At 47.8% G+C, this 23,503-nt stretch overlaps 1 protein-coding gene and 1 long non-coding RNA gene across 3 annotated transcripts in view; one reads left to right on the top strand and one right to left on the bottom strand.

Annotated features, from left to right (window-relative positions):
- Positions 1-2,359: 2,359 nt before the first annotated feature.
- The window catches only part of LOC143765078 (uncharacterized), a 47,605-nt gene continuing 26,461 nt past the window's right edge, over positions 2,360-23,503 (bottom strand). For both annotated transcript variants that reach the window (XR_013213320.1, XR_013213319.1), the window contains exons 3-4: positions 3,588-3,681; positions 2,360-2,496 (exon numbers count right to left, since the gene is read on the bottom strand). This is a non-coding gene — a long non-coding RNA (uncharacterized LOC143765078). The remainder of the gene's footprint in view (positions 2,497-3,587; positions 3,682-23,503) is intronic.
- The window catches only part of LOC143765077 (nicotinamide N-methyltransferase-like), a 91,802-nt gene continuing 70,735 nt past the window's right edge, over positions 2,437-23,503 (top strand). The window contains exon 1 of the mRNA XM_077251368.1: positions 2,437-2,660. Within this exon, the coding sequence (XP_077107483.1) occupies positions 2,513-2,660 (148 nt within the window). The 5' untranslated portion in view covers positions 2,437-2,512. The remainder of the gene's footprint in view (positions 2,661-23,503) is intronic.

Raw genomic sequence — 23,503 nt, 5'->3', positions numbered from 1 at the left:
GGTGAAGGGCGTGGAAGTAGTGAAAAATCAATATCTGTCAAAATAAAAAAAAAAATAACATAGTCAAAATCTTTCTAACGCCGAACGTCATAAAAAAACCTCAAAATCCTGCTATTCTATTTGATTGGTATAAACCTCTGTGCCTTTAATGTCTCCGCCACCTCCCCCAATACATCCTACATTATTCTTAGTTGTTTTCCTTCATGTTGAATGAACCTACAAGGAAAGAAAGGGTTTATTTTAATTTCGATATTTTCGTCCCATTGACTTGCATTGGGATCGGGTATCGGTATCGGATTAGATCCGATACTTTGACGGTATCGGCCGATACTTTCCGATACCGATACTTTCCGATATCGGAAGGTATCGCTCAACACTACTCACCACACATCTAGATAAGTTCCTTAAGGGGTCTAGTTTCCAAAATGGTGTCACTTGTGGGGGGTTTCCACTGTTTAGGCACATTAGGGGCTCTCCAAACGCGACATGGCGTCTGATCTCAATTCCAGCCAATTCTGCATTGAAACAGTCAAACGGCGCTCCTTCACTTCCAAGCTCTGCGGTGCGCCCAAACAGTGGTTTACCTCCACATATGGGGTATCGGCGTACTCAGGAGAAATTGCACAACAAAATTTGTGGTTAAATTTCTGTTTTTACACTTGTGAAAATAAAAAAAAATGGTTCTGAAGTAAAATGTTTGCAAAAAAAAGTTAAATGTTCATTTTTTTCTTCCACATTGTTTCAGTTCCTGTGAAGTACATAAAGGGTTAATAAACTTCTTGAATGTGGTTTTGAGCAGCTTGAGGGGTGCAGTTTTTAGAATGGTGTCACACTTGGTTATTTTCTATCATATAGACCCCTCAAAATGACTTCAAAGGTGATGTGGTCCCTAAAAAAAACATGGTGTTGTAAAAATGAGAAATTGCTGGTCAAATTTTAACCCTTATAACTCCCTAACAAAAAAAATTTTGTTTCCAAAATTGTGCTGATATAAAGTGGACATGTGGGAAATGTTATTTATTAACTATTTTTCGTGACATATCTCTCTGATTTAAGGGCATAAAAATACAAAGTTTGAAAATTGCAAAATTTTAAAAATTTGCGCCATATTTCCGTTTTTTTTTCATAAATAATCGCAAGTAATATCGAAGAAATGTTACCACTAACTTGAAGTACAATATGTCACGAAAAAACAATCTCAGAATCAGTGGGATCTGATAAAGCGTTCCAGAGTTATAACCTCATAAAGTGACAGTGTTCAGAATTGTAAAAATTGGCTCGGTCATTAAGTACCAAATTGGCTCTGTCACTAAGGGGTTAAACGGTGTTACATTTGTTGTTTGTTATAATAAAGGGCTGATGTGGCCAAATTAATCCACCCTGGTGTTTGGCCTGTTTATTTTGGGAAAATAAAAAGGGGGGTGAGGTAGGACAGAGGTAACATAAGTATGACCCCTTGTCATGGAAGCCTTTACAAAGCCCTGATCTCAACATCATTGAGTCTGTTTGGGATTACATGAAGAGACAAAGGGATTTGCACAAGCCTACATTCACAGAAGATCTGAGTTTAGTTCTCCAAGATGTTGGAACAACCTCCCTTATCAATTCCTTCACCATCTGTGCACAAGTGACCTAGAAGAACTGATGCTTCGATGCTATTTTGAAGGCAAAGATTGGTCACACTAAGGCCATGTTCACACGATCCTTTTTTTGCTGCGGATTTTTCAGGTCCTGTTTTTGAAAATCCGCAGTGCAAAACCGCGGTGCTTTTGCAGTGATGATTTTCCTGCTTTTTCTTCTGCGGATTCCTCTGCGGGTTTTCAACAGCACTTTCCTATTGGTGCATGTTGAAAACAGGAGCGGAATCCGCAGAAAGAATAGACATGGTCCTTCTTTTTTTCTGCAGGCAAATCCGCGCGGATTTGCCTGCGAAAAAAAGGATAGTGGGCACAGCGGTTTTTGTTTTCCATAGGGTAACATTGTACTGTACCCTGCATGGAAAACGGCTGCGGATCCGCAGCCTAAAAACAGCTGCGGATCCGCAGCAAAAAAAGGATCGTGTGAACATGGCCTAAAGATTGATTTGATTTACAGTTTTCTTTTGTCCATTCACTTTGCACTTTTTTAAATTGATAACAAATATACTGTTAACACCTATATACTTTTGAAAGCATTCTTACTTTGCAGCTTTTTTCCACAGCTGCCAGAAACATTTTCACAATACTATATACAGTATATATAGTGATTGAAATTAGAAATAAAAAAGTTTAAAGCAGATGTGCTTCACATACAACCCAGATATTATGCCAAAAATCTTGTTTTCCAAGTGATCAGTATTCGGTCAGTGCAGATTTTTATTTAGGACTTTGAGAGCTTTGGCTCCCCACCCACATTCTCCTGGCAGAACAAGTTGTTTTCAGGCAATTCATAATGAAGACTATCAGTGCACTGAGGACATTTTCAGCAGTCAGACAGTCCACTCACTTCAGCAAGGATCTACAGAGAAAAAAATATGTCTGATTTTACAGGGAAAAAAGAATACCAGGAATTATTCAACCCGAGGGCATATTTAGATTCATTTTTCGTACTGGGTGCACGGTCTATGGGAGATGAATATTTACAATTTGTACTCAAGCAACTGGCGGAAACATTTAATTCAGGTAGGTCAGAATTGCATTCCTTTTTCTCTGAAGTTGATTTGGTCAGTAAGAGTAAAAAATTGTGCTGATCATGGTCGTTATGCCCCAGGTAATGAAATATTGATCTATGGTAAACTGAACTTGAATGTTTATAGGTGGGATGGTTACAAATATACTGTTTGGTGAAAGGATCATTCATTAAAATGTTCTGTATTACATGATATTGTTGACAAGTATTATAAGTAGTGTTGAGCATTCCCCGATACTGCAAGTATCGGGTATCGGCCGATATTTGCTGTATCGGAATTCCGATACCGAGTTCCGATATTTTTGCGATATCGGAAATCGGAAGTGTGCGGTGCGTATGGCTCCCAGGGTCTGGAGGAGAGGAGACTCTCCTTCAGGCCCTGCGATCCATATTCATGTAAAAAATAAATAATAAAAATAAAAAATATTGATATACTCACCCCTCCGGCGGACCCTGGCTCTTAGCGGTGCCTCCGTTCCTAAGAATGCAGGGAGTGAAGGACCTTCGATGACGTCGCGGCTTGTGATTGGTCGCGTGAACGGTCACATGATCGGTCACGCGACCAATCACAAGCCGCGACGTAATCGAAGGTCCTTCACTCCTTGCATTCTTAGGAACGGAGGCAGACGCTTGGACCGGTGAGAGCCGGGGCCATCTGAGGGGTGAGTATATCAATATTTTTTTTTTTTATTCTTTATTTTATACATGAATATGGATCCCAGGGCCTGAAGGAGAGTTTCCTCTCCTTCAGACCCTGGGAACCATTCCGATATTTTGTGTCCCATTGATATGCATTGGTATCGGGTATCGGTATCGGCGATATCCGATATTTTTTGGATATCGGCCGATCCAATCCGATACCGATACCTTTGCATATCGGAAGGTATCGCTCAACACTAATTATAAGTTATTATACTCACATTGGATCATTTTGTAAACGTGATATTGTCATAGAAATTTGGTAAGCAAGATCAGTTGTTCTAGAGGTGTCTGTCAGTGGCTTTCTCCCATATCCTAAGTGAAAACAGATGCATGCTTGTCTTAGTCAAATTTGCAGGAGCATGAAGGGTAGGGGGAATTGGGATAAATAACTGTTAAATACCTACAACTATCTAAAGTATGTTACCAGCTTTAGCAGCTAGTCAAACATGGAAAATGGTAGATCTGTAGATCTACAGAATGTGGATGCAAGCTATGGTTAATTTAGACCTATTGGTTCTCTCTTTTAATACACTATGCACATGACTTCATGCTAATTAGATACAAGCTACAATAGTCTAGTTCAAGATTAAATACATACCATGAGATACGGCCTTCCCAAAACCCTGTCTGATGACAAATGCACACTTAGCAGGATGCAGCAGGCCTCCACTGATAAAGGCTAGGAGCGGCACAGGTGCAAACTACTTGATAAAAACAGCCACCCCCACACCAACCAAACATTGCAGGGGTTGGCTGCCTAGCAGAAAAAATGCACATTAATATAACTCACATAGGACGCCAGTCACACTGGTAAGTTGTGGGGGTGGCTGTTTTTATCAAGTAGTTTGCACCTGTGCCGCCAGGGGTGAACCTAGCCTCTCTGCTGCCTGAGGCGAACGGAAAAATGGCACCCCCCCGTAATAAAATCAGTACAAATAAATCTGGTTTACTCTTTACTAGCCTAACCTGACGCACATGGAAAATACATACACTTTTAAATAGGAATATATTTGAAACATCAATCTTTACACTTCTTCTGGGACTAAATGCCGCCTGAGGTGAAGTGATCAACTTGCTTCTTTTTAAGTGTGCCCTTGGCCGGGGAACAGTGCTTACTGTAGCGCTTCTTCCCCAGCAGGATCGTGTCATACAGATGCGGCACACAGTTGCCACACGTATTACACACACGGACACGAATATCTCCAGTACCGTTTTTTCCGGTACCGGAAATATCAGGATGTGTGAAACCAGCCTAAAGCCACATTCACACGTTCAGTATTTGGTCAGAATTTTACCTCAGTATTTGTAAGCCAAATCGGGAGTGGGTGAGAGATCCAGAAGTGGTGACGTGTTTCTTTATACTTTTCCTCTGATTGTTACTCTCCTGGTTCTGGCTTACAAATACTGAGGTAACATACTGAACATGTGAACGTGGCCTGATAGCGTGTTTCTGTTACTTCTGACTTCCTGCAAACAGCTGGAGCGGACCGCGACGCCCATCTGACCCGTAACGGACCGGGATCGCCCCTGGGTGAGTATAATCTAACCTTTATTTCTCATCTTTCAGGTTACATTGGGGGCTTATCTACAGCATTACAGAATGCTGTAGATAAGCCCCGGATGCCGGTGGCCACAGCTCATATACGATTTTTGGGGTGACAGATGCCCTTTAAAAAGGTACTACTGGCCTCTCAGATCCTCAATATTAATCGGACCTGATAGCAAAAGGACTATAGTTGCCCATAGGATATGTCCTCCACTTGCGCAAGTAAGTCACAATAACATGTATGGGTATAACATCCTTTTTTTATAAGCACCACTTATTTGTACCATATAAATGAGATCATGTATATAATATTCATCCTATGGGCAACTATAATCATTTTGCTATCAGGTCAGATTAATATTGAGGATCTGAGAAGCCAGTAGTACCTTTTAAACACCCCCACCCCCTTTTTCTGTTCGTTGGTTATAGGGAAAGGAAGAACAGAGAGAGAGAGAAAGAAAGAAAGAAAGAAAGAAAGAAAGAAAGAAAGAAAGAAAGAAAGAAAGAAAGAAAGAAAGAAAGGAGAAAAAAGAAAGGAGAGAGGAGAAAGAGAAATTCTATAAAGATACTATAGCGGCCCGGCTCCCATTGTAATGCCCACCTGAGCATCCCGCTGCAGGACACGGTGATGGATCTGAAGCATTCCCTGAATGCCTCCATGGTTCCGTCACAATCTCCTCCCGAAATTAAATCATTTCCAGTCAGCTTCCAGCACGTCACTTCCGGTGGAATGTCACGTGCGAGTTTTAATGTGCTCCTCGGGGCTCCGCCGTGTACTCCTGTGTCCACAGGAAAAGTAAGCTCCCGGCCGGGACAGCCTCTCAAAATCAGGACTGTCCCGCTGGATCCAGGACGGTTGGGAGGTATGAAATTTTCTCCCCACCATACACCGACATCATACACGCACGGCTCCACACACCTCATACACACACGGTTCCACTTTGTATGCCTCTTACACACACGGCTCCGCTCCGTACACCTCGCGCACACACACAGCTCCACTCAGTACACACATGGCTCCACTCCGTAAGCCTTGTACACATGCGGCTTTGCTCTGTACACCTTGTACACATGCGGCCATGCTACGTACACCTCCTACACACATGGCTCCACTCTGTAAACCTTGTACACATGCGGCTCTGATCCATACACCTCGTACTCATGCTGCTCTGCTCCGTACACCCCGAGTGCAGCACCCCAGAGTCCTGGTCGTTGCAGTATTGTCGCTCTTCCACCAGGGGGAGTGATGTTACATCTGATGGCACTAAAGGAGTTCACCTGACCAGGTATCACAGTCACACACTACACTTCACATTCCAGTCCACCAGGGGGAGCAAAGGTTCTATTTACTAGGCCACTCCTCACACATGGGTAAAACTGGTGGGTTGGATAGGAAGTCAGGCAGAACGCTACTGGGTTTGACCCAGGGAAGACCTGTCAGGCAGACAGGGGGAGAAGGAGGAACATCTAAGCTGCAGACAGAGGTCCCTGTCAGAGGTGGGATCCTGACAGAGACAGAGCGAGAGATAGAACGTTACGGAGCTGCGCCTGCACCTCATTGCGGCAGCATCTTAAGAAAGGACAACAAGCGAAGTATATTGTGGAGAGTAAGCAACGAGATCACAGCACAAGGAGATAACACCGGGAGGAGGGTCTGCCCCAAGATCGGCGGCCTCCTTCTGAGGCGCGTAGCCGGTGGCCGGAACACCGAGGGAGTAATAGGCTCTACGCATTACTTCAAACTACGGCAGGACAGTTAATTCCAAGTTGGCTGCCCAACCTTTAACCTAATGAAGACAACGGAGGCAAATTGTGGGAAAGGGGCGTGTCTACGGTCCCTATAAAATAGCTCCATGCCTACCCCGTCATATGGGTCGTCCTATCCATACCATCTGGGGGACGGAGAGAATATCAGAAACATACACGACAGTTGTGAGGACTATTCCGTGGTGCTCAGCAGGGAAGTACTACAACACACAGGCGCTAGTAGGAAGGCTACTGATTTCCACCTGCAAAGGGAACTCTGGATGTGCCTTCGGACCAGCCGGATTCAGCCAGCCCTGTTAGCAGTGCTCTGGATTGTGGACGCTGAAGTCTACAGTAAAAGGTAAAGAGACTGCAACCCTGTGTCCTCGTTATTTACTGCGACGAACACCATCATCATCTACCTTACTGGGAATCCCTGGGAACATACTTCACCTGTGGGAAGGTATTCCATTTAGCTGCCATAACATCACCCCAGCGGACCCCTAAGCAGCGTTGGTCACCCTGACCGAACACCACAGGTGGCATCACGAACACTTGACAAACTACATCCTTTAATTGGGCGCCCCTTAGCAGGGCCACGGACCAGGTTGCGCCGTGACATCCCCAGAACCGAGACAGAGGGACCCGGTACTGAGTACCCCACTGCCCTGCGCCTGGGGGCGATCCAAATCTTGGCGTCGCGAACAGGATCTACTTAAGCCCGAGAATCGAGTCATGTGTGCCTTGGAACTGTGTCTGAATTGTGCTTGAACTGTGATTTATTGCAAAGACTGTGTGTTGCCACTTGACGCCAAAAATTGCCGCCATTACAGCGCCACGAGGAGCGCAGGAGAAGACGAAGAGCGTGCCATGGGAGGAGACTACCAAAGCGGTGCCAAAAGTGATGACCACCCTCTCGGACTACTGCTGCAAGAAAGCGACGTGCCCCGAAGCACAGGAGGACCGCCCCCTGATTTGCAACGGCGGGAACCAGAACAAGAAGGAGGACAGCCCCTGATAATGGCGGAGCCATGTGTATGTGCGATCGCCGACCTCGAAACAACGAGGGTGACCAGCGAGTACCTGAACGACGACGAAGCGATCCAGGACTGTCCCCGCCGACCGGAGGCGGATCCGAACCCACCGCCGCTGGAGGATCCGAACTTCTTGGAGCCGCAGGCGGAAGAGCCGAGTCAGCCTATCCCAAATGTGGAGCCAGCAGATGTGAAGCAATGGAAGTCAAAGCTGTGCCAGAGGGACGCATTGGAAGACCCGTGGTCCGAGCCGCAGCCGATTCCAGTGTCCCCATCAATGGAACAGATCGGCATCGGTGGAACCACATCAGATGCAGGTATGGGAAGCGCCCCTGCTCTACCGACCGATCCTGCTCCCGTGACCGCTCCCCGCCCCAGCAGTGACCGATTCCCCGCCGCTGAGCTCATCGTGGTGGCCCTTGACACCGTGGAGAAGACAGTGCCTCCGTTACCGACAGCTATGGGAGAACCACTAGACGTGAGCTCCGAGGGGGTGATCTTCCAATGGGACGCGCCAAGGACTAGACCAGACGGGTCCCAAGAAGAAGGGATCTATATTGCTGCGCTCACCTGGGAGCAGTACAAACAATGCCTAATTTCACACTGGAAGAACCGAAAAGAGACAGAACAACGAGACCCACCGAGAGTACAAAAACCAAAGGCCGAACGCGGCACTAAGAACTTGGTAAAACGAGGGACTGTACTGGCCTTTCACCCGAAAAGGGGTTGGGGCTTCATACAGGAACCGGGACTACCGACCGAAGTCTTTGTTACCAGCTATGACGTGGAGGTCCAATACCGCGATGGGTATCGGAACCGAATCTTACACAGAGGGGACCAGGTGACCTACACTCGCCATCGGAGTGCGCAAGGCTGGTGCGCTCGGAATGTTAAGCGATGTGAACCTACTGTAGCGCCGCCTGCAGTCCTGACTACGACTAACTCTGAACTGACAAATCCTAATACTACCACCACTGTGTGCATTATTGCCGCCACTGAACTGGCTACCAAAACTGACATTCGAATCCAGACTCCTAGTGACCTGGCCGCACCTGAGAGACGAACCAATGACAGACACCGCATCAGACGAGAGCACGGAACCGAAGCTTCCCCGGTCAGGAAGTGTTCCCTACCAACTGATGCCTTGCAACCTATTATGAGGATGAACCTCGGAAACCTGAGTATGTAGATAGTTAACTGTTTGTTTTTCTGTTTTGCTGCTAAACCCGTCTTGGGTTAATTCTTAAAGGGATCCCTTCGTTTACCCGGGATCCCTATTGTATTATGTTTTTGCACAAGTTTCTACTTTTATTACCTATGGACTGCCGAATCATGGACAGTGAATGGTTTACAAAACTGTCGCTGTATATAGTTTGCACCTTCTTAAAGGTGCTCCCTACTGGTTTTACAAAAAGAAGAGCTTTTTGAAGAGACTGTTCCTGATTACAGCACAGAAGTTCTTGGTTTAAACAGACTTGCAACTTGAGAGTTTGCACTACCTCAGAAAAGACTTGGTTTCCTCTTAAAGGGAATGTTCATTTGTTGCACTTAGCTTAAAACATGATAATGTTGCCTTAAATAGTTAGATAGTAATAATGATTTACACAGTGATAGTATGTAGCTAGGAATAAGAAATGTCTTATAATGTTATTGAATAAAACTGAAGTTAAAGTAAATATTAGAATTTTATGAGAGGAAGCTGAAGAAAGATGCATTAGGCCTGTAGGAGTAGACAGATAGTCCTGCATACGTGAAAGTAAAAGAGAAAATAAAGAAAATGTTAATTTGCACTTTTGAGTTTTATAGCATGCCTTTAGTGGGTATACGCCCTTAAAGGAAAAGTACTGTTTTGTATTTGCACTTCATAGATAGTATGCCCGGCTGGGTAATAATAGTTATTTATAGTTAGTTAAATTAATAAGTGTTATTTAAAATCTTAAGCACAATGTAAATATGTTTTTGTTTGCAACGTTCAAGTGTTCTCACCTCCCATAAAGGGCAGCATTGTTATATTTACTTGTTTACAGCATTCCAAAAATTTTGTATGTCTTTTGCTAACATAACATAGTTAGTAAGGCCGAAAAAAGACATTTGTCCATCCAGTTCAGCCTATATTCCATCATAATAAATCCCCAGATCTACATCCTTCTACAGAACCTAATAATTGTATGATACAATATTGTTCTGCTCCAGGAAGACATCCAGGCCTCTCTTGAACCCCTCGACTGAGTTCGCCATCACCACCTCCTCAGGCAAACAATTCCAGATTCTCACTGCCTTAACAGTAAAGAATCCTCTTCTATGTTGGTGGAAAAACCTTCTCTCCTCCAGACGCAAAGAATGCCCCCTTGTGCCAGTCACCTTCCTTGGTATAAACAGATCCTCAGCGAGATATTTGTATTGTCCCCTTATATACTTATACATGGTTATTAGATCGCCCCTCAGTCGTCTTTTTTCTAGACTAAATAATGCTAATTTTGCTAATCTATCTGGGTATTGTAGTTCTCCCATCCCCTTTATTAATTTTGTTGCCCTCCTTTGTACTCTCTCTAGTTCCATTATATCCTTCCTGAGCACCGGTGCCCAAAACTGGACACAGTACTCCATGTGCGGTCTAACTAGGGATTTGTACAGAGGCAGTATAATGCTCTCATCATGTGTATCCAGACCTCTTTTAATACACCCCATGATCCTGTTTGCCTTGGCAGCTGCTGCCTGGCACTGGCTGCTCCAGGTAAGTTTATCATTAACTAGGATCCCCAAGTCCTTCTCCCTGTCAGATTTACCCAGTGGTTTCCCGTTCAGTGTGTAATGGTGATATTGATTCCTTCTTCCCATGTGTATAACCTTACATTTATCATTGTTAAACCTCATCTGCCACCTTTCAGCCCAAGTTTCCAACTTATCCAGATCCATCTGTAGCAGAATACTATCTTCTCTTGTATTAACTGCTTTACATAGTTTTGTATCATCTGCAAATATCAATATTTTACTGTGTAAACCTTCTACCAGATCATTAATGAATATGTTGAAGAGAACAGGTCCCAATACCGACCCCTGCGGTACCCCACTGGTCACAGCGACCCAGTTAGAGACTATACCATTTATAACCACCCTCTGCTTTCTATCACTAAGCTAGTTACTAACCCATTTACACACATTTTCCCCCAGACCAAGCATTCTCATTTTGTGTACCAACCTCTTGTGCGGCACGGTATCAAACGCTTTGGAAAAATCGAGATATACCACATCCAATGACTCACCGCGGTCCAGCCTATAGCTTACCTCTTCATAAAAACTGATTAGATTGGTTTGACAGGAGCGATTTCTCATAAACCCATGCTGATATGGTTAAACAGTTATTCTCATTGAGATAATCCAGAATAACATCCTTCAGAAACCCTTCAAATATTTTACCAACAGTAGAGGTTAGACTTACTGGCCTATAATTTCCAGGTTCACTTTTAGAGCCCTTTTTGAATATTGGCACCACATTTGCTATGCGCCAGTCCTGCGGAACAGACCCCGTCGCTATAGAGTCCCTAAAAATAAGAAATAATGGTTTATCTATTATATTACTTAGTTCTCTTAGTACTCGTGGGTGTATGCCATCCGGACGCGGAGATTTATCTATTTTAATCTTATTTAGCCGGTTTCGCACCTCTTCTTGGGTTAGATTGGTGACCCTTAATATAGGGTTTTCATTGTTTCTTGGGATTTAACCTAGCATTTCATTTTCCACCGTGAATACCGTGGAGAAGAAGGTGTTTAATATGTTAGCCTTTTCCTCGTCATCTACAACCATTCTTTCCTCACTATTTTTTAAGGGGCCTACATTTTCAGTTTTTATTCTTTTACTATTGATATAGTTGAAGAACAGTTTGGGATTAGTTTTACTCTCCTTAGCAATGTGCTTCTCTGTTTCCTTTTTGGCAGCTTTAATTAGTTTTTTAGATAAAGTATTTTTCTCCCTATAGTTTTTTAGAGCTTCAATGGTGCCATCCTGCTTTAGTAGTGCAAATGCTTTCTTTTTACTGTTAATTGCCTGTCTTACTTCTTTGGTTAGCCACATTGGGTTTTTCCTATTTCTAGTCCTTTTATTCCCACAAGGTATAAACCGCTTACAGTGCCTATTTAGGATGTTCTTAAACATTTTCCATTTATTATCTGTATTCTTATTTCTGAGGATATTGTCCCAGTCTACCAGATTAAGGGCATCTCTAAGTCTACGTTCACATTTGCGGTCTGCGCCGCAGTGTCGGGCGCCGCAGCGTCGCCGCATGCGTCATGCGCCCCTATATTTAACATGGGGGCGCATGGACATGCGTTGCACTTGCGTTTTGCGACACATGCGTCACTGCGGCGCACGCGTCCGGGCGCAGAGGACGCAGCAAGTTGCATTTTTGCTGCGTCCAAAATCAACCAAAAAAGGACGCATGCATCGCAAAACGCAGCGTTGTGCATGCGTTTTGCTGCGTTTTTGTTTGTTTGCGTTGTGCGTTGCGTCGCCGACGCTGCGGCGCACAACGCAAATGTGAACGTAGCCTAAGCTGGTCAAACTTTGCCTTCCTAAAGTTCAGTGTTTTTGTGACTCCCTGACAAGTCCCCCTAGTGAAAGACAGGTGAAACTGTACAATATTGTGGTCGCTATTTCCTAGATGCCCGACCACCTGCAGATTTGTTATTCTGTCAGGTCTATTAGATAGTATTAGGTCTAAAAGTGCTGCTCCTCTGGTTGGATTCTGCATCAATTGTGAAAGATATTTTTTCTTGGTTATTAGCAGAAACCTGTTGCCTTTATGGGTTTCACAGGTTTCTGTTTCCCAGTTAATATCCGGGTAGTTAAAGTCCCCCATAACCAGGACCTCATTATGGGTTGCAGCTTCATCTATCTATGAATTTCGACCCATATGGACTCGACATCCTCATTCCCTTCGCTAATATCCTCCCTTAAAGTTGACTTTAGACAAGACTTTACATAGAGACAAACCCCTCCTCCTCTCCGATTTTTACGATCCTTTCTAAACAGACTGTAACCCTGTAAGTTAACTGCCCAGTCATAGCTTTCATCTAACCATGTCTCGGTTATTCCCACTATGTCAAAGTTACCTGTAGATATTTCTGCTTCTAGTTCTTCCATCTTGTTTGTCAGGCTTCTGGCGTTTGTGAGCATGCAGTTTAGAGGATTTTGTTTTGTTCCAATCTCCTTGCTATGGATTGTATTAGAAATGTTCTTACCTCCCTTCTGAGTATGTTTACCTGGGTCTTCTTTGTTCGAGTCTAATGTTTTTCTTCCCGTCCCCTCTTCTTCTAGTTTAACGCCCTCCTGATGAGTGTAGCGAGTCTTCTGGCGAATGTGTGTTTCCCAGGTTTGTTGAGGTGTAGTCCGTCTCTGGCAAGGAGTCCATCGTACAAGTAATTCACACCGTGGTCCAGGAATCCGAATCCTTGTTGTCTGCACCATCGTCTTAGCCAGTTGTTCGCATCAAGGATCCTGTTCCATCTCCTGGTGCCATGCCCGTCTACTGGAAGGATAGAAGAAAAAACTACCTGTGCATCCAGTTCCTTTACTTTCTTCCCCAACTCTTCAAAGTCCTTGCAGATTGTCGGTAGGTCCTTCCTTGCCGTGTCATTGGTGCCAACATGTATCAGAAGAAATGGGTGGACGTCCTTGGAGCTGAAGAGCTTTGGTATCCTATCGGTCACATCCTTGATCATCGCACCTGGAAGGCAGCATACTTCTCTTGCGGTTATGTCCGGTCTGCTGATGGCTGCTTCTGTGCCTCTCAGTAGTGAGTCTCCCACCACCACCACTCTTCGTTGCTTCTTGGCTGTACTTTTTGCTGACACTTGTTGCTTGTTGTTTCTTTTTTGCTTGCTTGTAGTGCTTCATCCTTAGGTGTGCCATCTTCATCCTCTACAAAGATTTGATATCGGTTCTTCAGTTGTGTGGTTGGTGATTTCTCCATGGTCTTCTTGCTTCTTTTGGTCACATGCTTCCAGTCATCTGCTTTTGGAGGTTCTCTGACACTTTTTTCACCTTCTGTGACCAGTAGAGATGCTTCTGTTCTGTCTAGGAAGTCTTCATTCTCTTTGATGAGTTTCAAAGTTGCTATTCTTTCTTCCAGACCCCGCACCTTTTCTTCTAAAAGGGCCACCAGTCTACACTTCTGACAGGTGAAATTGGATTCTTCTTCTGGTCGATCTGTTAACATGTAGCACATGCTGCAGCTCACCATGTAGGTTGTATGTATTGTTGTTCTTCTTTTCCCAGTCCGGGAGTACTGGATTTAACGGGGGGGGGGGGGGGGGAGGGCAGAGCCCCAGAGTCCTGGACATTGCAGTATTGTCGCTCTTCCACCAGGGGGAGTGATGGTACGTCTGATGGCACTAAAGGAGTTCACCTGACCAGGTATCACAGTCACACACTACACTTCACATTCCAGTCCACCAGGGGGAGCAAAGGTTCTATTTACCAGGCCACTCCTCACACATGGGTAAAACTGGTGGGTTGGATAGGAAGTCAGGCAGAACGCTACTGGGTTTGACCCAGGGAAGACCTGTCAGGCAGACAGGGGGAGAAGGAGGAACTGAGCTGCAGACAGAGGTCTCTGTCAGGGGTGGGATCCTGACAGAGACAGAGCGAGAGATAGAACGTTACGGAGCTGCGCCTGCACCTCATTGTGGCAGCATCTTAAGAAAGGACACGAAGCGAAGTATATTGTGGAGAGTCAGCAACGAGATCACAGCACAAGGAGATAACACCGGGAGGAGGGTCTGCCCCGAGATCGGCGGCCTCCTTCTGAGGCGCGTAGCCGGTGGCCGGAACACCGAGGGAGTAATAGGCTCTACGCATTACTTCAAACTACGGCAGGACAGTTAATTCCAAGTTGGCTGCCCAACCTTTAACCTAATGCAGACAACGGCGGCAAATTGTGGGAGAGGGGCGTCTCTAAGGTCCCTATAAAATAGCTCCAGGCCTACCCCATCATACTGGTCTTCCTATCCATACCATCTGGGGGACGGAGAGAGAGAATATCAGAAACATACATGACAGTTGTGAGGACTATCCCGTGGTGCTCAGCAGGGAAGTACTACAACACACAGGCGCTAGTAGGAAGGCTACAGATTTCCACCTGCAAAGGGAACTCTGGATGTGCCTTCGGACCGGCCGGATTCAGCCAGCCCTGTTAGCAGTGCTCTGGATTGTGGACGCTGAAGTCTACAGTAAAAGGTAAAGAGACTGCAACCCTGTGTCCTCGTTATTTAGGCTACTTTCACACTAGCTTTTTTTGCATACGTCGCAATGCGTCGTTTTGGCGAAAAAACGCATCCTGCAAAGTCGTCTGCAGGATGCGGTTTTTCCCCATAGACTAATATTAGCGACGCTTTGCGACGTATTGACACACGTCGCAACCGTCGTGCGACGGTTGCGTCGTGTTGTGGCGGACCGCCGGCAGCAAAAAATGTTACATGTAACGTTTTTTTGTGCCGACGGTCCGCCATTTCCGACCGCACATGCGCGGCCGGAACTCCGCCCCCACCTCCCCGCACCTCACAATTGGGCAGCGGATGCGTGGAAAAACAGCATCCGCTGCCCCCGTTGTGCGTCGCTTGCACAGTATGCGTCGGTACGTTGGGCCGATGCAGCGCGACGGCCCCGTACCGACGCTAGTGTGAAAGTAGCCTTACTGCGACCTACACCATCATCATCTACCTTACTGGGAAGCCCTGGGAACATACTTCACCTGTGGGAAGGTATTCCATCTAGCTGCCATAACATCACGCCAGCGGACCCCTAAGCAGTGTCGGTCACCCTGACCGAACACCACAGGTGGCGTCACGAACACTTGACAAACTACATCCTTTAATTGGGCGCCCCTTAGCAGGGCCACGGACCGGGTCGGGCCACCGTGACATCCCCAGAACCGAGACAGAGGGACCCGGTACCGAGTACCCCACTGCCCTGCACCTGGGGGCGATCCACGTACACACACAGCTCCACTCCATACAACAAGTACACACATGGCTCCGCTCCATACACCAAGTATACACACGGCTCCACTCCGTACACCTTGCACACACGTGGCTCCGCTCCATACACCTCATACACACATGGCTCCACTCTGTACACCAAGTACACACACGGCTCTGCTCCATACACCTTGTACACACGCGTCTCTGCTTCGCACAAATCGTACACACATGGCTCTGCTCCGTACACCTCGTACACATACGGCTCCACTCTGTACACCTTGTACACTCACGGCTTCGTTCACCACATACACACACGGCTCCGCTCCATACACCAAGTACACACACGGCTCCGCTCCAAACACTAAGTATACATACGGCTCCGCTCCATACACCAAGTACACACAAGGCTCCGCTCCATACACCTTGTACACATGCGTCTCTGCTCTGCACAAATCGTACACACCCGGCTCTGCTCCGCACACCTCGTACACACACGGCTCCACTCCGTATACCTTGTACACACATGGCTCTGCTACATCCACCCTGCAAACCCCTCCTGACCCCACACATCAACTTCCCCTCATCCAGCACCATGACAATCACCACAGCAGAGTCCTGCATACACGAGGACCCTGATCATGTGACCACTGACTCCTCCCCTCCTGTTACCTCATCACAGGTCCTGTGTGCACAGAGCAGCCATCCATGAGCAACCTGAGGAGATGCATGGAGAAGACCGTCTTCAGCGTCAGGACCTGTGATGATGTCACATGAGTTGGGGAGGGCTGGATAAGGAGATACAGGATAGAGCCCTGAATAGACTCAATAGCGTAGTGTAGTAACTGAACATGCGTCTGTGCCGCCCCTAGCCTTTATCAGTGGAGGCCTGCTGCATCCTGCTAAGTGTGCATTTGTCATCAGACAGGGTTTTGGGAAGGCCGTATCTCATGGTATGTATTTTTTCCGAGTTTTTTCTTTGTTAGCTGTCTAGTTCAAGATGTCATGCCTGCAGGTGGCGCAAATCGTTCGTGGACCCACTGTGCTACAGGTCCGGGCTTACCTAGGAAGGGGCTAGCTAAGCGGCTACCTGGTCACTGGAGCTCCTGTGTCAGACTTGACCAGCAGGTACCACTTCTAGGCAGTCCCTGGAACTGCAGTTGCCGACCCCATGGGTCAGGTACGCTGACACGGACTGGGCTCAGACTACTTGGCAAGACAGGAATAAATAACAACTTATATGACTAAACACCATGGTAACTCATAATTTGACAAAAATCTGTACCATAGGTGAAAAAGGACCAACAAGACCTATCATCACGATAAGCACATAACGCGGAAAGAAAAAAGATGACAAATGGTCACACACAATAAATAGAAATACTATAAACTTTATTAATAGCATACCACAATATTAAAACCAGGTGAAAGGAGGGAAGGTAGTAACAGCACAAAAACCTCTGTTATAGAGTTAACAGGAAGGGTGCCACCAGGAATAACAGTCCTACAGGCTTATACATTATCAGAATAGAAAAAATAAGCAAAAATAGGAAACAAATAGTAAAAAACTAAATAAACAAAAATAATAATTTGATCCTACTGCAGTCAGGAATACCAAGCCAAATAACAACAGTTCACATATAAGATAGGTAAATACAAGAACCGCTATAGTGCTAACCTAATTGAAGTCCCATAGCCTATCAAACAAACATAGTAGATATTATTAAAGCAAGGTACCCACCGCACAGAGGACTGTAGTACTGGAGGCACGCTTCCACCCCAACGCGCGTTTCGGCGATCACACCTTCATCAGGGGGCCCTGATGGTATTCCTGACTGCAGTAGGATCAAATTATTATTTTTGTTTATTTAGTTTTTTACTATTTGTTTCCTATTTTTGCTTATTTTTTCTATTCTGATAATGTATAAGCCTGTAGGACTGTTATTCCTGGTGGCACCCTTCCTGTTAACTCTATAACAGAGGTTTTTGTGCTGTTACTACCTTCCCTCCTTTCACCTGGTTTTAATATTGTGGTATGCTATTAATAAAGTTTATAGTATTTCTATTTATTGTGTGTGACCATTTGTCATCTTTTTTCTTTCCGCGTTATTGGCAAGACAGGATTAGGACTCTGTTCAGACTGCACAGGTTCTGGATCCTCACACAGAATGGATACTGACATGAAGTAACAGACAGGGCAGGATTCAGATACTCAGGTACTGATGGAACGGTTTCGGGTTCGGATACCATTGGTGCAGTTCCAAGTTTACATACCGCCGCTGCGGCTTCAGGGCTCACAGGTACAGCCAGATGCAGTTTCAGGGTTCAGGCCCTGCGCACACAAGGACCAGGGGTTCAGGTTCTGGCCAGACATGGACCAGGGTGTAATGTGCTGCTGCAGTGCAGTATGGTGCAACCTCCACCAGGGGGTGCTGGTGAGGGAAGAGAGGTTGTACACACAGCGTAGCAACACTTGAACAGCAGCACAGGTGCCATAGGTAACGAAAGAGAAGTCAGACAAGCCAAGGTCATACACAGAGAGGTCAGCGCAGTACACAGGTGTAGTCAAACGAATAGTAAGGGACAAACAAGAAATCAGAGCCTACTGGGAATGTGGTAACCAAAACGTGAGACGTAAGACAAAGTTGGGGTACAAGCCAGAGTCGAAGCCAGTCGGGGAGCGTTGTCTCAGAGACGGAAAACAAGGGGCGAAGTCCAGAGATCAGATCGAGTCAAACACGGGTATAGGCAGTCAGTGGCATAAGGATCACAAATACAAGTATACAGGTCAGGGGAGCATGAACTATAGCCGACACTGGCCCACAGGCTGCAGAGGACTGAACTAGCCAAGGCAGCTTCAAAGCAAGGCAGAGGGGATTAACTCCCACATTACCAGTCCAGAGACAAGGCAGCTGAAAATAAACTCAGGACTGGATCATGACACAGGGGTTCAGGTTCTGGCCAAACAAAGACCAGGTGTTCAGGCTTTGGCCACACAAGGTTCAAGGTATAAGTTCGGGCCCTGATACAAGTTCTGGCACCAACTGCCCCTTTTCGGCCCAACCAGTACTTTTATAATTAGTAACTGCAACATAGGCGTCATCTGACCTGGTATTGTCTTCAATCTCTTCCAGGAGGGGGCAGGAATAAGCAAGGCTAGATGGAGGCCCCCATGACTGTGCTTGGACATGGGCCTTTTTCAAAAACTTGTGCTGGGCAGTATGATTGGGTGATAGGAGGTGTGGGAGGGGTGGTGATTAGGAGGCGTGGGGTTATATCAGGGAAAAGTGCGGGAAAAGGGCACACTTGTTTGGCAAGTAAGCCTGGGACAGAGAGAGCAGCCCCCCTAACGGTTTACCGTACCTGAGTTCGGGATGGAGTCGGTGGACGCATTGGTGGGGCGCCTGAGGGACGTTGCCAGGTCCAGGAGAGGAGGATGGCTGGAGGAGCAGCTGGCGGCGCTGCTCGGATCAGCAGGAGCACCGGAGGCCAGCAGCAGGCACGGCAGGCGCACGAGGCCCCCGCAGAGACTCTCACCTGAGGTGAGCACGCGTGGCAGGCGCAGGCCTAGGAGCCCCTCCGGCGACCCTGCGGAGGCCGGGTGCAGCAGTGCGGCGTCCCCCCCACTGTGCCCCCTCCGGGCTGGCCGGCTGGCGCTGGTATCAGGAGCGACGTCCATGGAGGAAGTGCGGCCTGCAGCAACGCGGCAGGCTGCACCGAGGACCAGGAGTGCAGCAGCAGGAAGACCGGAGCCCAGGGGAGGTACCGCGGCGGCCAGGTCAGGAGGGAGCTCGCCCGGGGCGGCAGGCACCGGCAGTGCAGATGACAGCGTGGCGGACAGCAGAGGAATGGCTGCAACAACAGGGCCCGTCAGAGGGCGCGCGGGAGGATGGATTTCAGCGTGCGCTGCGGTGCAGGCGGCGTCCAGGCAGAGGGAAGCAGAAGACGTGCATCGGTCGGGAGGTGCGGCAGGCAGTGGGGCCCCATTGCCTGGCAGGCTTGGAGGACGTGAGCCACACAGAGAGAGAGCAGCGGGCTTCGGAGCAAGTACGGTCCAGGTCCAGGAGAAGGTCGGTCGGGCGAGGTTCAGTAGACGCTCCGGTCCCCTTTGGTGACGTGGAGGCCAGGGGCGCGGGCCGGGAGCAGCACAGTGGTGCTGAAGATTCATTTTTGGACAACAAGCCGGAGGTGGTGGATGTGTAGCGCCCCCAGTGCCGCAGGGCCGAGGGGTACCCGGTACCGGGCCTCTGAGTCTCTGCTCTGGGGTTGTCACGGTGGCTAGACCCGGTCCGTGACCCTGCTGAGGGGCGCCCAATGAAAGGTGTGGGTGGTGATGCTGTATTGGTGCGGGCCGCAGTAAATAACGAGGACACCAGGTTGCAGTATCTTTACTTCTTTACTGAAGGCCCCAGGATCCTCAGTCCGGAATACGGTTAACCGGGCTGCGCAAGTCCGGCCGGTCCGATGGCACCTCCAGAGTTCCCTTTGCAGGTGGAAATCTGTACCTACCTTCTAGCGCTTGTGTGTTGTGGTCCTCCCCTGCTGTGCTTACGGGATAGTCCCCACAACTGTTGTGTCTGTTTCTGAAGTTCCCTCACAACTCGATTATGATGTTCTTCTTCGTCCCCCAGATGATGTGGCTAGGACGCACCCGTATGACGGGTAGGCTCGGAGCTCTTCCTGGACCCTAGTGTCGCCCCTCTCCTGTTGTTGCCCCCTATGTCTTCTTAGGTGATTTGGGTGAGACAGCCTGCCTATAACTGACTGTCCTGCCGTAGGTTTGAAGTTAGGCCTGGAGCTCTATACTTCCTCGGCGTTCCGGCCACCAGCTGCGCGCCTCAGTAGGATGTTGCCTCGACTTACAGCACGACTCCTACTGGTGTTTCTCCTTGTTGCGTTGATCTCGTTTCTCACTCAGCACAATAAACCTCGCTTCTTGTCTTTTCTTAGGGCACCGCCGCGATCAGGTGCAGGTGCGGTCCCGTAACGTTCTCTCAGTTCGCTAGGCCTCTGTCAGGATCCCACCCCTGACAGGGACCCCCCTGAATCTTCCCCTGCAACACCCTCTGCCACAGGATGTTGCCTGGTTCCAACCCAGTCAGCTTCTCTCTAACTTCCTGTCTAACCCCCAGTTTTACCAGACTGTGAGGAGTGGCCTAATACATAGCGCCCTTAGCTCCCCCTGGAGGCCAGACTGTAAAGTGTATTGGTGTCTGTGATACCTGGTCAGGTGAACTCCTTCAGTGCCATCAGACGTACCATAGCCCCCCTTAGCGGCGGAGCATCAGTACTGCAACGACCAGGACTCTGGGGCGCTGCACTCCCCCCGGTTAAATCCAGTACTCCTGGACTGGGAAGAAACAACAATACATGTCAGCAAAAAGACATACAATTTTGAAATGCAATAACAATAAGCAAATTTGAACAGAGCTTCCCTTTATGGGAGGTGAGGACACTTGAACGTTACAAACATGGTTAAATACTTTAAATAACGTACTATAAATAACTTTTTCTTACCCAACCGGGTATTCTACTAAGTGCAAAATTTTGAACAATAATTTAACGTTGCCTTTAAGGACGTACACGCTGAATCCTCTAAAGACCTTCTTATAAAACACTATAAGGCTAATCAACTTTTCCTTCATTTTCCATCCTTACATCTGCAGGACCGCCTGTCTATCTGCCCCAGGCCTACTGCCTCTCGTTCTGTTGCAGGACCGACCCTTTCCGCCCGGGCCTACTGCCTTTCTGCTACTATACACAGTATAGAACGTATCATCCATCTCTCAGTTCAGGATCACCGAGCCATCTCTGTATGGCTCCTAGGAGGACTCACCGACTAACCCCGTACGGGTTCACTTCCTGTCCTCATTCTCTAACACATTATTAAACATTCCTTACAATTAACTAGCTAACTACATATAACTGCTACATGTAAGCATTATCAGTACTTCCTTTTAAAGCATCATTATACTCTAAGTGCTATTAATGAATGTCCCCTTTAAGAAGGGACCAATTCTCTAAGAGGTAGTGCAACTTCTCAAGCTGCGAGTTCGTATACAGCAAGGGCTCCGGTGCTGTTTCCAGGAACAGTTTCTTCGCAAAGAGTCCCTTCTTTTGTAAAACCAGTAGAGGGCACCTTTAAGAAGGTGCAAACTATTTGCAGTGAGTTTGTAATCATGCAGTGTTCATGATCCAGCAGTTCTTTCAACAATGATAAAACAGGAAACAAAAGCAAAAGCAGAGGAAGGGATCCCGGGTAAACAAAGGGATCCCTTTAAGAGTTACCCTGATCGGGTTGTAGCAGCAAGAAGACAAACAGTTAACTATTTACATTCTATAAGGCATCTAGAGCTTCATAGTAAGTTGCAAGACATCAGCCGATAGTGGACACCTCGACCGTTCAAGCTTCGGCCCCTGGTCTGCGGCTGATGTAGTGTCAGTGTCAATGGTTGGTCTCTCGGGTGCAGTCAGATCACCTGGTGTCTGGATTCGAAGGCTAACCCTGGCTGCAAGCTCGGTAGCCGCAACAAGGCGTACAGTGGCGATAGTAACAAGATCTGTCAAGTCCGGATCGGTCATGGTCGGGGCAACAGGTGACACCCCCTCAGGCCCACATCGTTGGACGTTCCGAGCGCACCATCCTTGCGCACTCCGGTGGTGGGTGTAGGTCACCTGATCCCCCCCCTTTGCAATAGTGGGTCACCATATTGGTTGCGGCAGGGAGTCTTCACGTTGTAACTGGTAACGAAGACGTCAGTCGGTAGTCCCGGTTCCTGTATGGAGCCCCAACCCCGCTTTGGGTGAAAGGCCAGCACAGTTCCCCGCTTTACCACGTCTTTCCTGCCGCACGCAGGCTTCGGGCTTTGTACTTTTGGCGCATTAGTTTGTTCTGTGTCTTTTCGGTTTTTCCAATGTAGGATCAGGCATTGTTTATATTGTTCCCAAGTGAGCACAGCAAGGGTGAGGCCTTTCTCCCGAACTCCTTCTGGCCCGGTCCAGGGGGTGTCCCACTGGAGGATCACCCCTTCTGGGCTCACATCTATGGGTTCCCCCTTCGTGGTCGGTAGTGGAGGTACCAGCTTCCCCATTGTGTCGGGGGTGAGCACCACCAGACCCGCCGAGAGGAAACGGTTATTGTTGGGGTGAGGAGCGGTCGTGGGAGCGGGATCAGTCAGGGGAGCAGGATCGTCTTCCATACCTGCGCCTGATGTGATTCCACCGATGTCGATCCGTTCCGCTGACAAGGACACTGGAATCGGCCGCAGCCCGGACTGCGGTTCCTCCACGGTGGCCTCTTGATGTGGTTCCGCTCTCCATGGCTCCGTGGTTGGGATAGGTAGGCTCGGCTCCTCCGCCGACGGCTCCAAGGAGTTCGAGTCCTTCAGCTGCGGTGGATTCGGGTCCGTCCCCGGTGGGTGAGGACAAGCCGGGAATACTTCGCCGTCGCTCGGGCACTTGCTGCTCATCGTCGCTGTCCGGCATTCGGCGGCACCGCATACACCTGGCTCCGCCATTTCTCCAAGGTCGAGCTCCCTCTTTGCCTCGTTCCCGCCGTTGCAAATCAGGGGGTGGTTCTCCTCTGCTTCTGGGCAGGTCATCATCTCGCAGCAGAAGTCGGAGGGGGCGGTCACTGCTTTTGGCGCCGCTTTGGTAATCTCCTCCCATGGCACGTCCTTCTTCCTCTGCGCTCCCTGTGTCGCTGCAATGGCGGCGGGTTTTGGCGGCAAATGGCAGTGCACAGTCTTTGCAATAAGTCACAGTCCAAGTACAATAAATCACAGTCCCAAGGCACACATGACCCGATTCTTCGGGCTTAAGTAGGATCCTGTTC

Source organism: Ranitomeya variabilis, chromosome 4 (assembly GCF_051348905.1).
Source record: "Ranitomeya variabilis isolate aRanVar5 chromosome 4, aRanVar5.hap1, whole genome shotgun sequence".
In the NCBI taxonomy this organism is placed as follows: Eukaryota; Metazoa; Chordata; class Amphibia; order Anura; family Dendrobatidae; genus Ranitomeya; species Ranitomeya variabilis.
This window is presented reverse-complemented; position numbering and strand designations above follow the sequence as displayed.